At 43.9% G+C, this 16,861-nt stretch overlaps 3 protein-coding genes across 8 annotated transcripts in view; 1 reads left to right on the top strand and 2 right to left on the bottom strand.

The window, feature by feature from the left end:
- Positions 1 to 4,007, top strand: part of LOC139369426 (MOB kinase activator 2-like) — an 88,030-nt gene extending 84,023 nt beyond the window's left edge. For all 5 annotated transcript variants that reach the window (XM_071108717.1, XM_071108698.1, XM_071108704.1 and 2 more), the window contains 2 exons: positions 1,759 to 1,883; positions 2,169 to 4,007. In XM_071108717.1, the coding sequence (XP_070964818.1) occupies positions 1,759 to 1,883; positions 2,169 to 2,482 (439 nt within the window). In that variant the 3' untranslated portion in view covers positions 2,483 to 4,007. The remainder of the gene's footprint in view (positions 1 to 1,758; positions 1,884 to 2,168) is intronic.
- Positions 4,008 to 4,153: 146 nt separating this feature from the next.
- LOC139369415 (ATP-sensitive inward rectifier potassium channel 11-like) lies at positions 4,154 to 6,453 on the bottom strand. The gene has a single exon (XM_071108692.1). It carries the CDS (start codon positions 6,058 to 6,060, stop codon positions 4,894 to 4,896), a length of 1,167 nt encoding a protein of 388 aa, XP_070964793.1. The 5' UTR covers positions 6,061 to 6,453; the 3' UTR covers positions 4,154 to 4,893.
- Positions 6,454 to 12,467: 6,014 nt separating this feature from the next.
- LOC139369398 (ATP-binding cassette sub-family C member 8-like) overlaps positions 12,468 to 16,861 on the bottom strand; it is a 142,514-nt gene continuing 138,120 nt past the window's right edge. For both annotated transcript variants that reach the window (XM_071108684.1, XM_071108678.1), the window contains one exon: positions 12,468 to 12,689. In XM_071108684.1, the coding sequence (XP_070964785.1) occupies positions 12,552 to 12,689 (138 nt within the window). In that variant the 3' untranslated portion in view covers positions 12,468 to 12,551. The remainder of the gene's footprint in view (positions 12,690 to 16,861) is intronic.

The following is a 16,861-nucleotide window of genomic DNA, read 5'->3' as shown; positions in this document are numbered from 1 at the left end:
TCAGGGGACAGCCCTAAATATTCCAATACGCAAACCCCATAAACCCGAATTCTCCCAGTGTTTCTAAGGAGGATTGTAGTAGGCTGTAACAGCTGTGGAGACGTGCAGCCCGTCAGTCTAATGGTGTCCCACAGTAACGGCACCCCGCCCTTTTCCTGCCCTGGCTGGCACTCACCCACCCCACAACACAAAGTCACAGTCAATTCCCCCTACCCCAGGCACTGTAAAATGTGCTATTTTAGGAGAAAAACTTTCCATGCGCTATGGGAACAGGCCCACTTGATAGTCTAATGCCCATTTTATGTGGGTGGGTGAATGGGTGTGTTGGTGTGTGGGTGTTTTTTTTCCTTGTGGGCTAATGACGTCTGTCTTTTTTGGCATGTTTGCCAGTCTTTGTAAGGTTGTCTGTGTATATGGTGCGTGTTTAGTGGTGTACTCTCCTCAGTGTGGGGCCTGGCCTGGTGCTTGTCTTGTGGTCAGTAGGGCCCTCCTGCAGGGTCAGTTATCTGAACGCTCTACATTCCTCAGGATCTGTAACGTCTGCCCCACAGCCCGCCAGGCCGAGACCACGCCATGCTGCTATTGTTAACAAAACCGTCCCCGTTTGGAGAGTTGGTTGAACTTTTCACCCCCCCTTCCCTGTGAGTTCTCTTCTTTGTGGCGCCTGGTCATGCTGATGTGTTGTGCAGTATATGACCCCATTTAGCTCGCGTAGCCGGCTAGCTCCAGCGCCGGTACAGTATACCCAGGTTGCGTGTGTCCATGCTATCTTTTTGTTTGGTGACTTCACTGACTTGCAATTTGACCTTGCTAACACATGACGTGGGGCGGGGGGGTGTCAGTGTCACGTTATTCCGAGACTGCAGGGAATTCGTCCCGATCTGGAAAGGAAACGGGCAGGGGGGTTCGTTAAGACCACTGTAATGGAAATATGCAAACATGTCTATGTTAGAAGGTGGTGGGGTTGGCTGCTTCCTCACTGGACTGGAGGTCTGTCTGGCAGGTCCACACACACACACACCACACAGTTCAGTCATTCAACACGTTGGGTGAAAGGTCCCGAACAGTCACACCCCTATCCCCTTTAATAATTCCACCTCCTGAATCCAAGTTTTAACAAGGGGAGGGAACCGATATGATCAAACTTTATCAATGTAGGAGCAACAGTCATTTTTCATACTTTGATCTGGTTTCATCCGAATATCATCCAATTTCATGAAAAACATGATTTTTTTTTGACTGTCCACGGTCTTGTTTGGAGATGAGGAAATGCTGTGAATGTGTAGGCTTTCACATAGGGGTTTGTGTGTTCATCTTTCAGCATGATGATGTGAATTGATGCAGCTGTTTTTAGTTTCTGGAAAAGCACACCATGCAGTGTAAGGAAACTGCCTCGCCTGGTGCACATTCTTTACCCGAGATGATTCACAGTATGATATATATATATATATATATATATATATATATATATATATATATATATATATATATATATGGTAGTGATTTGAACCTATCGAGTTGTTCCTTTTCAAGATCAGATGACTTGTCAGCGATAACATACTAGGCGAAGTAATAATAGCCTCAATCTCGTACATTTCAAAGCACACGTGTTTATTTCCTGGGGCCACCCATACGGAGAATGTTTGCACGCATGTCAGTAAGTCGCTGTGGATAAAAGTGGCTGCTAAAGGGCTATTATTATTATTTATATGCAGGTAATGAAGTAGAAAAATGACCAACTGTCTTGTTTGTGTCCAGAATATACTACTGGTATGACGAGAGGGGGAAGAAGACAAAGTGCACTGCACCTCAGTACGTCGACTTCGTCATGAGTCTGGTGCAGAAGCTGGTCACAGACGACGACATCTTTCCTACGAAATACGGTGAGTTTAAGCTCTGGTCCACGCCCGCAGCGCCACGCGGTGGTCAGTCTACAGCACTGCAGCCTCTCCCTGGTTCTCTGACATCAAACTGAAGCTGGACTTTGAACTGTGCCACTGCTGCCCTCTACTGTCTTCAATTAAGTAATGTGTTGAATGTTTGTATTTTTGGCACTTCATAGCTGTCTTGGCATTGTGATAATAGCTTCTTTTTTTACATCAGAATGGTAATGCTAGCACCAAATGATTTCTAAACTTGCTCTCCTCTCCTCTTGTCTCTCCGTGCAGGCAAGGAGTTCCCCAACGCGTTTGAGTCTTTGGTAAAGAAGATCTGCCGGTATCTGTTCCACGTCCTGGCTCACCTCTTCTGGGCGCACTTTAAGGAGACAGTCGCTCTGGATCTACAGGGCCACTTGAACACTCTGTACGCACATTTCATTGTTTTCATAAGGGAATTCAACCTGGTCGACCCCAAGGAGACCTGTATCATGGACGACCTGTCCGAAATCCTCTGTGCTCCCGCGCCCCCAGCACCTGCCGCCCCTTCCTCCCCCACCTCGGCCCCTTCCCCCTCCTCACACAACCATGTGACGGAGAGATGAGCAGGGGTCGCCGCGAGAAGCAGCCCCGGGAAGGAGGTGGTAGATGATAAAGATAGAGGAGAGATGTGGAAACAGAATGCCTGGTCCCCTTCCTAGGCCTCTGGCTTCAGCAGCAGGACCTGGAGACCTTCCACTACCCTTATATTTCGCTATGACGCCAGCCAGCCGGAAGGATCCAGGGGGGGAGGGTTTTTTGGGGGGTGGGGGGTAGGGGGGGTGTGTGTTGTCATGCCAACAGGAATTGGCGTCGGCATGTTCCTCCCAGGGGCAAATCCCTCCCATCTGCTCTGCAATTTAACCTAGGAACAAACTATGTGTAATGTTTTATTTGACTTTTATTATATTTTGTTTTTTATTTTTCTCATTTGAGGACAGTGCGTCTGTTTTGCCCTTTCCTCCCTATGTCCTCTGCCTAAAGTATAGTTCAGGATGGTGGCTCTGCTTTGCTTGAACATACTATTTGTACAGTGTTGTTATTGTGTGGAGGAAAGGCAACTCTATTATCGCGTTGGCTCTTTGCTCCCCCCTAGTGGTGGGAGGATTGAAGGGGAACGGTCACTACGCTGGCCTATAGGGAGCTGCCATGTAACTGCCTGGTGGGCAATACTAGCCAATCACTGTTTGGGTTGTTAATCTTGGGATGATTCAAGTGCTTCCCTACTCAGGACCTGAGAGAACACAAGTCACTGCTGCCAGAGAGAAGTATTCTATTTTTCTCATTCTCTCTGTCCACAAAACTTCTCTCAGTCCCTTAAATATTACAGTTGTCATTCTGGTATTACTCTAGTTAGGTCATCACCTGATGTACCTCTCTTTAACAGCTCCATCCCAGCGGCCACCCATAGAGGGCAGTATAGACAGGGTGGCACTGCCACACAAGCAGGGAGATAGAGAAGAAGATTGTATATTAGATATTTAATCTGACCAGACATGTTACAACAAGACAAACGGGTTCCCATTATTTGAGTACAGGGGAGTGTGGTGGAGAGTGGAGACCTCTTCCCCAGGGAACAGAGCTGTTTGCTGTGGGTACGGTACAGCGGCAGCAGCACAGGAGAAGGACAAAGACATTGGTTATGTCTGCACGCCCAAAGAGAAGGGAGGAGAGAGGATACGTGTGGGGTTGGTCCGTTTGCTGTTCTGTGGAACAAGCCCCACAGTCTCTTGACGATACCCCCCCCCCCCAGCCCCTTTTGGTTTTTATTTTCCCTTTCAAATGTACTTTTTATGTTTTATTATTATCAAAGATGAAACTAGTTCATGAAAAATAATGGCATCCTTACACATGTATAGACAAATGCACAGTCTGCTTCAACTTCACTGTACAGAGAGTGGCAAGCTGAATCCGTCAGACATAGCCTCTGTATCAAGGAGGATTTGGGTTTATAGTTTATTTATATATAATTTTTTTGTTGCAGGGTGGTTCAGTTCTGGCTTTAATTTTTATGTATTTTAATTAACTAAGTTAAAAGCAATTTAATATTTTAAACTCTGCGGATAATAATCGAATAAAAGACAAATGCCGCTCGGTCTCATGTTGTCTTCTGTCAACGTGATGATGACTAAGTAGATGTGTGGCATGCATAGTAACTTCACAAGGAAAACAGGTCACTTTTCAAGGAACTTCTCCTCTGCATATAATCCATGCAAACACACACATACTGTACAGTACATGTCAACAGGCATCCTTTATTTCCATGTCAAGCTTTGCATAAGACAATATGTTTTTACCATACAAGAGCATCATTATGTAGATCAGCGCTGGTCAAGTCCTCGAGGGCCACAGTTTCTGCTATTGTTTTCATGCAGGGTCAGATGAAAAGCCTGCAAGGAGCCCAGTTGTCCGGGAGGAGTGTTGGGCACCAGTCTACTACACACACACGCTGGCCTGTGCCTTCAAACTGGATAATTGCATAGCTTTGTATGTTACACATCTATCCAACTGCGTTCCATCATTCATATGTTTTCATTGAGCACCCTGAGTATAAGGTATTTGATACGTGCATGTTCTGGGATTGATAGAACAGCAGGATGTTCAGGCCCCTAAAATCACCTAACGCTTTCAGGTAATATAGTACATTTAACATTGCAGTATGTAGGGGCACATGGCTATTAGGCTACCATACTAAATCCTGGTCCTGACTTAATACCCACAGGGTGTGCAGGGTTTTGTTCTAGCCCAACACTGGATTCATTTAAACATATAGTCCTTGGTTGAAGGTGTGTGCTGGGCTAGAACATGCATGCACACCTTGTGGGTCCCAGTGCCCAGAATCAGAACATCATTGGGCATAAACAGCATTTCTGTAACATTACAAAAATATCCATGAAAATGATATTGGTAATAAAAATCTCAATTTCATATACAAAATGCATTGGCACTATCCACTCCTTTTATTAAAGTTGTATATTTAGGCTAGTGGGCTGATGGTGCTTTGACGCTTGATGCGCAGTGAGAGTTGCCGCCTTCTCACCGACGGCCGCGGGGTGGAGTGCTCGTGCAGCTTAAACCTGGCGATGCCTCCGTCCTCATCCAGTTTCTTGGCACTGCAGCTGGGTGTCGGTACTCTAATCGCGTTACCGAATTTGGAGTAGTCTACCGCGTACGTGCCCTCTTCCTCGGTTATAGTGGGCACAAAGCGCTGCCCCCACAGTATCTCCTCGGACAGATAGGATGTCCGGGCCTGGGTGGTTATCCCCGTGGTCTCCACCACCCCCTCCAGCACCACTATCACCTCGATGTCATTCTTTTGTAAGTCCGCTGGTGACAGCTCATAGAGCGGGCTGTCTTTGTTGATAATGTGACATATGATAAGAGGGGCCACCAGGAAAATACCGTTGGTCCCCACGGGGTTGTCCATGTGAATGTCTATCTGGTCCAGGGGGACCACCTCGCCCTCCGGAGTGGTGCTACGCCTTACCACCTGCATCCGCACGGTGGCGCTGATTATCATGCTCTTCCTCAGGTCCCCTAAACGGATCATAAAGCAGAGCCTGTTATTTCGGATGGAAATGACAGCGTGCTTGCTGAAGATCAGCGTCTCGGCGCGTCGGTTCGCCTGGGCCGTCTTCATAAATATACACCCCAGCATGATGGCGTTAATCAGCAAGCCCACGATGTTCTGAATGATGAGGACCACTATGGCGGACAAACATTCCTCTGTGACCATGCGTCCACCGAACCCGATGGTCACCTGCACCTCTATGGAGAAAAGGAAAGCGGAGGAGAAGGAGTGGATGTCCGTTACGCAAGGGACAAAGTCGTCACCTTTTTGATCCAGGTCGCCGTGTGCAAAGGCAATGAGCCACCACGCCATCGCAAACAGCAGCCAGCTGCATAGAAACGACATGGTGAAAATTATAAGTGTGTGAAGCCATTTTAGATCCACTAAAGTGGTGAAAACATCCTGTAGGAACCGTCCTTGTTCGCGAATGTTCGTGTGGGCCACATTACAAGTTCCATTTTTGGCAACGAACCGAGCCTTCCGCGCTTTCCCCTTGAATTTAGGCTGCTGGACATCCTCAGCCAAGCGGGTCAGCAAGTAGTCGTCAGGGACCAGTCCTTTTCGGGACAACATAGTGATCCCATAGCCTACTATTCACCGCGGGACCACTTGCCAATGATTAAGCAGATTAGCTACCTCCTCTTGATTAAAATCTATAGGCTAATTTCCTCTTATCATGTGCGTCCCCTAACAGAAGGCGACCGCTCCTGACAGTTCTCATCCCGAATGACCGCAGCTGCCAGAGGAAGAGTGTTGCTCTGTCATCTAGTTTCTAAAAGTATGTGAGCTCTTCACATTGCCCCGTTCCAGATCAGGCAGGCGCACCACCATAGCCGCCCGGGTCCCATGAGAAGATTCTGCATTCAGCTGCCGCTGTCAGTCACGCAACAGCAACTCGATAGTAGCCAACCGTCGCAATTGACGCACTGGTCTGGCGCGCTTGTCCCGCGATTAATGTTCATTCCTACGGATAAAATGGGAGATAACCCGCAACAGCAGTGGTGATAAAACTACCCCCGGTCCATCGTTTGGACGAGGCAGGCAGGTTTGCTCGTACTAGGAAACGAGAGCTCGAGTTGGGAAGGCGTTTAGGCAGAACAAACCGTTCTGTCTTTACACATTACTCCATCTGTAGGCTAATATGAGACATTATCTCAATGCCTGGATTATGCTGGTGGCATTTCCCTCTAGGGATAAATTAATTTAATTTAGTTAAACATTTTTTTAACTCCAATAGTTTATTTCTGGAACGTTGTTACATAGGGTCAATTCAGAAAGAGTGGCAAATCATATAAACTGGGTCAGTTTAATCCTGACGCGTTTATTTATTGGTCTGACGACAGGAAGTCAAAAACTATTGTTACTAAATAAACCCGTGCAGAGAAACCACATGATCAAAGTCACATCACTTCATTGGTGTGACATCACAGCGGGGGGCAGAGCAAGCTTCAAACAGGAAGCTTTTCAGTTGTCCTGCTTTACCAACCATAGCTTCCTAAAAAAACATGGAGTAGCTACAGTGGGACAGTTTTATAGGCTTTTCCAATGGAGGAAAGAGATCCAGTTTACACTAGGGAACCCTATAGCAAGGGGTCTGGTTTTTGTAGTACTACACTAAACAAAGCTAAAGCTTACCTTGACTTGGAAGAGTTCCAGTGTTGTGTTGGAAAGTCATAGCCAGCTAGCTAACATAGCATCGGTTTGTGCAGGGGTTTTCAGTAGGCTAAACTAGCTAGCTGCATTTGCTAGCTAAGTAAGTAAAACTGAAAGTTTAAAAAACAATAATGACAATTTCTCTCTTGCTTCTCCATTTTGGAATAAATTAATTTGTTCAAAACTGTTCCAACTACTGTCTTTCTCTCTCTTTGAGTCAGCTCACCACATTGTATGCACTGCAGTGCTAGCTAGCTGTAGTTTATGCTTTCAGTACTAGATTAATTCTCTGATCCTTTGATTGGGTGGAGAACATGTCAGTCATGCTGCAAGAGCTCTGATAGGACGTCTTCTGGAAGTTGTCATAATTAATGTGTAAGTCTATGGAAGGGGGTGAGAACCATGAGCCTCCTAGATTTTGTATTGTAGTCCATGTACCCAGAGGAGGACGGAAGCTAGCTGTCCTCCGGCTACACCATGGTGCTACCCTACAGAATGCTGTTGAGATTGCTGTAAACCTTCTTTGCAAAATAGTGTGTTTTAATCAATCATTTGGTGACATGATTATATTTAGTATAGTTTTATCTAAAAACGATAACTGGATTCATTAGTCCGGAAAACACGTTTCCACTGATCCAGAGTCCAATAGTGGCAAGCTTTACATCATTCCAGCTGACGCTTGGCATTGCGCATGGTGATCTTAGGCTTGTGTGCACCAGCTCGGCCATGGAAACACATTTCATGAAGCTCCTGACGAACAGTTCTTGTGCTGACGTTGCTTCCAGAGGCAGTTTGGAACTCGGTCGTGAGTAATGTAACCGAGGAAGGATGATTTTTACGTGCTACACGCTTAGCACTCTTCAGCCCCGTTCTGTGAGCTTGGGTGGCCTACCCTATTGTGGCTGAGCTGTTTTTGCTTCTAGATGTTTCCACTTCATAATAACAGCACCTAAAGTCGACTGGGGCAGCTCTAGCAGGGCAGAAATGTCAAGAGCTGACTTAATGGCCGTTCTAATGCCAATTTTGGCCTATGGAGATTGCATGGCTGTGTGCTAGATTTTATACACCTGTCAGCGACGGGTGTGGCTGAAATAGCTGAATCCACTAATTTGAAGGGACTAATCCACTAATTTGACTTTTGTGTATATATAGTATACCTTTAAAAAAAGAAAGTAGGGGCATAGATCAGAAAACCAGTCAGTGTCTGGTGTGACCACCATTTGCTTCATGCAGACCGACACATCTCCTTTGCATAAAGTTGAACAGGCTGTTTGTGGCCTGTGGAAAGTTTTCCCACTCCTCTTCAATGGCTGTGCAAAGTTGCTGGATATTGGCGAGAACTGGAACACGCTGGTGTATACGTCGATCCAGAGCATCCCAAACATGCTCAATGGGTAACATGCCTGGTGAGTATGCAGTCCATGGAACAACTGGGACATTTTCAGCTTCCAGGAATTGTGTACAGATCCTTGAGACATGGGGCCGTGCATTGTCATTCTGAAACATGAGGTGATTGCGGCAGAGGAATGGCATGACAATGGGCCTCAGGATCTTGTCACAGCATCTCTGTGCATTCAAATTACCATAGATAAAATGCAATTGTGTTCGTTGTCCATAGCTTATGCCTACACATATCATAACACCACCGCCACCATGGGGCACTCTGTTCACAATGTTGACATCAGCAAACCGCTCACCCACATGACGCCATACACGCTTGTCTGCCATCTGCCCGGTACAGTTGAAACTGGGATTCATCTGTGAAGACTACACTTCTCAAGCAGGCCAGTGGCCATCAAAGGTGAGCATTTGCCCACTGCAGTCGGTTACCACACCAAACTGCATTCAGGTCAAGACCCTGGTGAGGACGAAGAGCACACAGATGAGCTTCCCTGAGACCGTTTCTGACAGTAGGTGCAGACAAACTTTGGTTTTGCAAACCCACAGTTTCATCAGCTGTCAGAAATTGACATTCGATTTTCTGACAACAGCTCTAGTAGACGTTCCTGCAGTCAGCATGCCAATTTTATACTCCCTTAAAACTAGCATGTTTGTATTTTGTGACAAAACTGTACATTTTAGAATGGTCTTTTATTGTCACCAGCACAAGGTGCACCTGCGTAATGATCGTGCCGTTTAATCAGCTTCTTGATATGCCACAACTGTCAGGTGGATGGATTATCTTGGCAAATGAGAAATTCTCACTAACAGGGATGTAAACACATGTGTGCACAACATTTGAGAGAAATAAGCTATTGTGCATATGGAACATTTCTGGGATCTTTTATTTCAGCTCATGAAACATGGGACCAACACTTCATATGTTACGTTTATATTTATGTTCAGTGTATATGTGTATATATACACACAGTACCAGTCAAAAGTTTGGACACCTACTCATTCAAGGGATTTTGTTTATTTTTACTATTTTCTACATTGTAGAATAATAATGAAGACATCAATGTTAAACAGACCAAAATATATTGTATAAGTAGCCACCCTTTGCCTTGATAACTGATTTGCACACTTGGCATTATCTCAACCAGCTTCACCTGGAATACTTTTCCAACAGTCTTGAAGGTGTTCCAACATATGCTGAGCACTTGTTGGCTGCTTTTCCTCCACTCTTTCAGTCCAACTCATCCCAAACCATCTCAATTGGGTTGAGGTCGGGTGATTGTGGAGGCCAGGTAATCTGATGCAGCACTCCATCACTCTCCTTCTTGGTCAAATAGTTCTTACACAGCCTGGAGGTGTGTTGGGTCATTGTCCTTTTGAAAAACAAATGATAGTTCCACTCAGCGCAAACCAGATGGGATGCCGTATCGCTGCAGAATGCTTTGGCCGCCATGCTGTTGGCATTCTAAATAAATCACTGACAGTGTCACCAGCAAAGCAACCCGACAACATCACACCTTCTCCGCCATGCTTCACGGTGGGAACAACACATACGGAGATCATTCGTTCACCTACTCTGCGTCTCACAAAGACACGGCAGCTGGAACAAAAAATCGCAAATTTGGACTCATCAGACCAAAGAACAGATTTCCACCGGTCTAATGTCCATTGCTCGTGTTTCTTGGCCCAAGCAAGTCTCTTCTTATTATTGGTGTCCTTTCATAGTGGTTTCTTTGCAACAATTCGACCACGAAGGCCTGATTCACGCAGTCTCCTCTGAACAGTTGATGTTGAGATGTGTCTGTTACTTGAACTCTGTGAAGCATTTATTTGGGCCACAATTTCTGAGGCTGGTAACACTAATGAACTTATCCTCTGCAGCAGAGGTAACTCTGGGTCTTCCTTTGTGGTGGTCCTCATGAGAGCCAGTTTCATCATAGCGCTTGATGGTTTTTGCGACTGCACATGAAGAAACTTTCTAAGTTCTTGAAATGTTCCCCATTGACTGACCTTCATGTCTAAAAGTAATGATGGACTGGTAATTTCTCTTTGCTTATTTTAATTGTTCTTGCCATAATATGGACTTGGTCTTTTACCAAATAGGGCTATCTTCTGCATACCAACCCTACCTTGTCACAACACAACTGATTGGCTCAAATGCATTAAGGAAGGAAATTCCCAAATTAACTTTTAACAAGGCACTCCTGTTAATTGAAATGCATTCCAGGTGACTACCTCATGAAGCTGGTTGAGAGAATGCCAAAAGTGTGCAAATATGTCATCAAGGCAAAGGGTGGCTACTTTGAACAATTTCAAATATAAAATATATTTTGATTTGTTTAACACTTTTCTGGTTAATACACGATTCCATAGTTGTGATGTCTTCACGATTATTCTACAATGTAGAAAATAGTAAAAAATAAAGAAAAACCCTGGAATGAGCAGGTGTGTCCAAACTTTTGACTGGTACTGCATATCTTGCTAATTTTTTATTGTACAATTTCTGAGTGAATTCAGAAAAAGTGGGATACTGTTTGGATTTCTGTCTTCTGTAACCTCTTCAGACATCTATCCAACATATTAGTCCAACACATGATATCTTTCTGAAATTCCCAGATAATCACACAAAATTGAATTGTCATTCGGGAACAATTAGGACTACAATAATGGTGTCCCAGTTTATCGAACCTGCTGTCCCAGTCTTCCAAATGCAAACTGAAAATATGGTCGACTCAGTGGTCACAAACAGGCGTGTCATGCCTCCTGTGAAGATAAAACACTTTTTGTGGGATTAGGAAACACCTTGAGGATTTCAGAGACCATGTGTTGGATTAACAAGCTGGATGGATGTCTGAAGAGGTTACAGAAGACGGAAATGCATTCCAAATTCACCCTAGAAGGTTATTCATCCATTCCCAATGATAGACAATCTTCCCAAACACTAATGACAATACATTGATAAGAACATAATTAGGCAACACACTAAACTATTTTCTTTATCTCGGATAGTAGGCCTAAACATACATCATCTCAGTCCCTCTCATGCTGTTTACAAGGCTATGATTCACGTCCTACATTTTTTGTTTCTGACACGTTAATCTCGCATTCACTGCACACTAAGCCCATGCTGACCTGGGTTCACATTTTCAGGAAGGCCATGGGTGCTGGGGTCTCCATAACAAACCAGGGGACTCCATACATGTTCATTATATTAACCTTGGCACGCCCATAAACATTACCAATTGCTTGGAGGAGACTGAAATGTGTGTGACCTGGGATGCGTTCATCACTAGGCAACGTTTTGGAACGTTCAGATAGAAAGATGCTATATAGAACAAACATGCATCTCTGACCTGTAGAATAAGGAATCACGTCGGCTCTATTCGTTTCATTTCTATCTGCAACGTTCGACAATGGTTGGCTATTGAACGTGGAGTCAAAAGGGTGTCTGGCCCCCGAGCATCCAATCAGGGCTCACATGTCAGAGAGTGCGAGGCCGGTTTATGGTAGTGGTGAATGACTCCATGATTCACAAGCTTCTCAGTTACTATTGACTGTAGGAGCGTTCCTCTGCCCAGGTGTTGCTGGCACATGCCAGAGCTTATGCCTGGATAGGTATTTTACATATCACCTAACCACATATGTTATAGCAATCTGGTGCCCGACGGCACAGTCGATGATGTGGCACGCAACCGTTGGTTGATGCATGCAACGTCTGAGCAGGGGAATGCGACCCATTTCTAGATCAACCCCAAAGTCAATTAGTGTCATTCTGACCCAGCCTTCCACAGCCGAATCATTGCTCTGTACAGTGTGAGGTCACACAAATCTACCTTCCTGTCACTAAACTGTATGCAAAACACTGCTGCACAATGAGTATTTATGCTTTTTTTTTATTAACAAATAATTCATATTTAATGTTACGAATATCATACAGAATTAGAAAATAAAATTATAATATATAGCCCATGGTACAATTGCACTTTAGAATGTCCTCCCCTCTTTCTCCTCGGTCACTTGTCCGCCTTGACGAAGGAAGCGAAGACACTGTCCTCTTTCTCCAGCAGCGCCTGGGGTCTGTCGTATTCTAGAATGAGCCCTCGCTTCATCACGATCACCAGGTCTGCTTTCAGGATGGTGTGGACACGATGCTGAGTAAAGAGAGAGAGAGAGAGAGAGAGAACAAGTAGACAGAAATAAACAGATTAGGTTAAGAAGAAATATAAACGTTTTCAACAACTTCCGTGTTTTGACATTCTGGGTTACATAGATTACGAATATACAGTGGGGCAAAAAAAAGTATTTATTCAGCCACCAATTGTGCAAGTTCTCCCACTTAAAAAGATGAGAGAGGCCTGTCATTTTCATCATAGGTACACTTCAACTATGACAGACAAAATGAGAAAAATGAATTTGGTCACCTACAAACAAGCAAGATTTCTGGCTCTCACAGACCTCTTTAAGAGGCTCCTCTGTCCTCCACTCGTTACCTGTATTAATGGCACCTGTTTGAACTTGTTATCAGTATAAAAGACACCTGTCCACAACCTCAAACAGTCACACTCCAAACTCCACTATGGCCAAGACCAAAGAGCTGTCAAAGGACACCAGAAACAAAATTGTAGACCTGCACCAGGCTGGGAAGACTGAATCTGCAATAGGTAAGCAGCTTGGTTTGAAGAAATCAACTGTGGGAGCAATTATCAGGAAATGGAAGACATACAAGACCACTGATAATCTCCCTCGATCTGGGGCTCCACGCAAGATCTCACCCCGTGGGGTCAAAATGATCACAAGAACGGTGAGCAAAATCCCAGAACCACACGGGGGGACCTAGTGAATGACCTGCAGAGAGCTGGGACCAAAGTAACAAAGCCTACCATCAGTAACACACTATGCCGCCAGGGACTCAAATCCTGCAGTGCAAGACGTGTCCCCATGCTTAAGCCAGTACATGTCCAGGCCCGTCTGAAGTTTGCTAGAGAGCATTTGGATGATCCAGAAGAAGATTGGGAGAATGTCATATGGTCAGATGAAACCAAAATATAACTTTTTGGTAAAAACTCAACTCGTCGTGTTTGGAGGACATAGAATGCTGAGTTTCATCCAAAGAACACCATACCTACTGTGAAGCATGGGGGTGGAAACATGCTTTGGGGCTGTTTTTCTGCAAAGGGACCAGGACGACTGATCCGTGTAAAGGAAAGAATTAATGGGGCCATGTATTGTGAGATTTTGAGTGAAAACCTCCTTCCATCAGCAAGGGCATTGAAGATAAAACGTGGCTGGGTCTTTCAGCATGACAATGATCCCAAACACACCGCCCGGGCAACGAAGGAGTGGCTTCGTAAGAAGCATTTCAAGGTCCTGGAGTGGCCTAGCCAGTCACCAGATCTCAACCCCATAGAAAATCTTTGGAGGGAGTTGAAAGTCCGTGTTGCCCAGCAACAGCCCCAAAACATCACTGCTCTAGAGGAGATCTGCATGGAGGAATGGGCCAAAATACCAGCAACAGTGTGTGAAAACCTTGTGAAGACTTACAGAAAACTTTTGACCTCTGTCATTGCCAACAAAGGGTATATAACAAAGTATTGAAATAAACTTTTGTTATTGACCAAATACTTATTTTCCACTATAATTTGCAAATAAATTCATTAAAAATCCTACAATGTGATTTTCAGGATTTTTTTTCTCATTTTGTCTGTCATAGTTGAAGTGTACCTATGATGAAAAGTGGGAGAACTTGCACAATTGATGGCTGACTAAATTATTTTTTGCCCAATTGTATATATGGGGGGGGGGGGGATTCCCCTTTTCATGCACTTTTCTCTCTACGCGTATTTATTCAGACCTAGAATTTAAGCATGAGAATAACAAGCATGCTATTCATCAGCTATTCGTTTCGGGTCGAGATCAAAGAAATGCAGATGTAGCGGAGGTGTGTCTACAGATACACCGTATTCTGACCTGGATTTAATTCCCTCAGAATTCTACCCACGACGCGAGAGGAAATCATGAACCGAGGTCAGGCGAACCTGCTTGTTCTTGTGGAAAAAGCATTTACTTCCTTCCCCCCCCCCCCCCCCCCCAATATAAATAACAGCATTATATATGCGCTGTCATTTATAAATTCATAAGAGATATAAGAACTATGATTAGAAATACACATAGAAATTGTTTTAGATGATTTTTCCTTGTGAAACCAGTCATATGGGAAGCAAACTGAAAATCATATCAACATGACATATTGCCGGCCCCTTTTCCACAGTGAAGCAGGCTATAAATAGCTGTGCCGTTATTCAGAATTGTAAGCGTATGCCCTCGTAATTTATAGGGATTCAATTTGGAGACCCAAGCTATAGGCTTCTGTAGCGCCGAACCTGCCGAGTTGATTTATGAAAGCACTTTAGAATGTTTTAATTATATGCCCGGCCTTTTCTCATTTTTATTTGACCATTTGTGTCAAGTTAAATATTAGCCACTATCGGGAGCCATCTGTACCTAGCGATCTTCCTCGAGGACCAGAGTTCTGCACCAGAACTGAAAATAATGTCTCCTAGGGTTCTCTCTCAATCTCCCTTTCCCATGGGAAACCACCATATATGGCTGCCTGGTCGTCACTTTTGACTCTTGATATTCTAACTTAAGATAATAAAAAGCATATTTGCTCCCACAGAATACAGTCCAATTGAAAAAAAACAAAGCAGCAGGACAGTGGCCCTCCAGCACTGCACTACCAGTTCAGATTGTTATATTTCTATGCTACCCAGTTCTACCTATGCTATATCTACACTCCCCTCCGTATGCATTTGGAAAGTGAAGCTACAATTTTCAATTTGGCTCTATAATCCACCATTTTTGATTGAAGATCAAATGTTTCATATGAGGCGACAGTACTTGAGGGTATTGAGGGCATTTTCATACCTGTTTTACTGTTAATAAATGAAAGCACTTTATATAGTTCGCCCATTTTAAGTAGTCAAAAGTATTTGGACAAATTCACCTATAGAGTATTAAAGTAGTCAAAACTTCAGTATTTGGTCCTATATTCCTAGCACGCAATGACTAGATCAAGTGTGTGACTCTACAAACTTGCTGGATGCATTTGCAGTTTGTTTCGGTTGTGTTGTGTTTTGCCCAATAGGAAGTGAATGGTGAATGATGACTGAAGTCATTTCCTTTCTAAGTGAGTAGATAAGATATTTCTGGACACATAAATGAAATCTGATCATGAAAAATCATCAATGAATCACAAATAATGATGATTGAGAAAGTTAGAGACTACAACAAAAGATGCTAAATTCTCACCATTACCAATAACGGGATATTAACATTTAAAGGAGGGGTGGGAGTATTTTTGTCCCTCTAACTTTCTCATTTTTTATCATTCACAATTCATTCATGATTATCCATAATCATGGTAGAATCCACACTAATGTAGACGTGTTACTTACAATCAGTGACAAAAATGACATTATTCACCATTCACTTCCTATTGGGCAAAACACAATCCGAAACAACCAAAACAAGCTGTAAATGCGTCCAACAATTTTGTAGAGTCACAAGTTTGATGTAGTCACTGGGTGTGTTTGAGCAGTAAGTCTAACGAAGACGACTGGACGAAATTCGGCGAGGGAAATGGGGAGAGGTGCATCTGTGATCGCCGAAAGTCGGACACTCTAGTGGTTTTCCGACAGCATGGCTCAGATCAGCATAGCTGCTACTGTTTATAAAACTTTTCTATACCCCCATACCACACACTCAAACTAAAAATATAACGTGTACAATTAATTGATTCGATTTCAAATATACATTTAATTTGTATACCCTGTAGCTTTAGAATCAAGGCAAAGTTGGTTCCGGTTTCAGTCACTTCTTTGGCCACGTTCGCATGGGTCAAACCAAAACACCCTAACGACTAACCAAATAGAGCCTCCCACAATGCAGGTGATGGCTGCATGGTGCAGTTGGTGAAAAGCGACTTGAAGGCGACTTCATCAAAAACTACATTACATACATCTTGTGATTAAAGGTCAAGTTCACATAGTCGACATGTGATACAATTTTTATACCCATAATGCAACACACTTTGAAAGACAGCGACCAACGACGGTCACCGTCTTGACAAAAGTGTTCCGCTCGAATGCAACCATTGTGGGCCAGGAAAATAGGACCAAATACTTTAATACACAAGAAGTGACTTTGTCCAAATGACTTCTTCCAATTGGGGGACTAAGTACATAAAGTGCTTTCATTTCTAAATGGTAAAATAGATGTGTATGAAAATACACTAAAATAAAAGGGGACATTCTGTACTGTATGG

This window comes from Oncorhynchus clarkii, chromosome 2 (genome assembly GCF_045791955.1).
Source record: "Oncorhynchus clarkii lewisi isolate Uvic-CL-2024 chromosome 2, UVic_Ocla_1.0, whole genome shotgun sequence".
NCBI lineage: Eukaryota > Metazoa > Chordata > Actinopteri > Salmoniformes > Salmonidae > Oncorhynchus > Oncorhynchus clarkii.
This window is presented reverse-complemented; position numbering and strand designations above follow the sequence as displayed.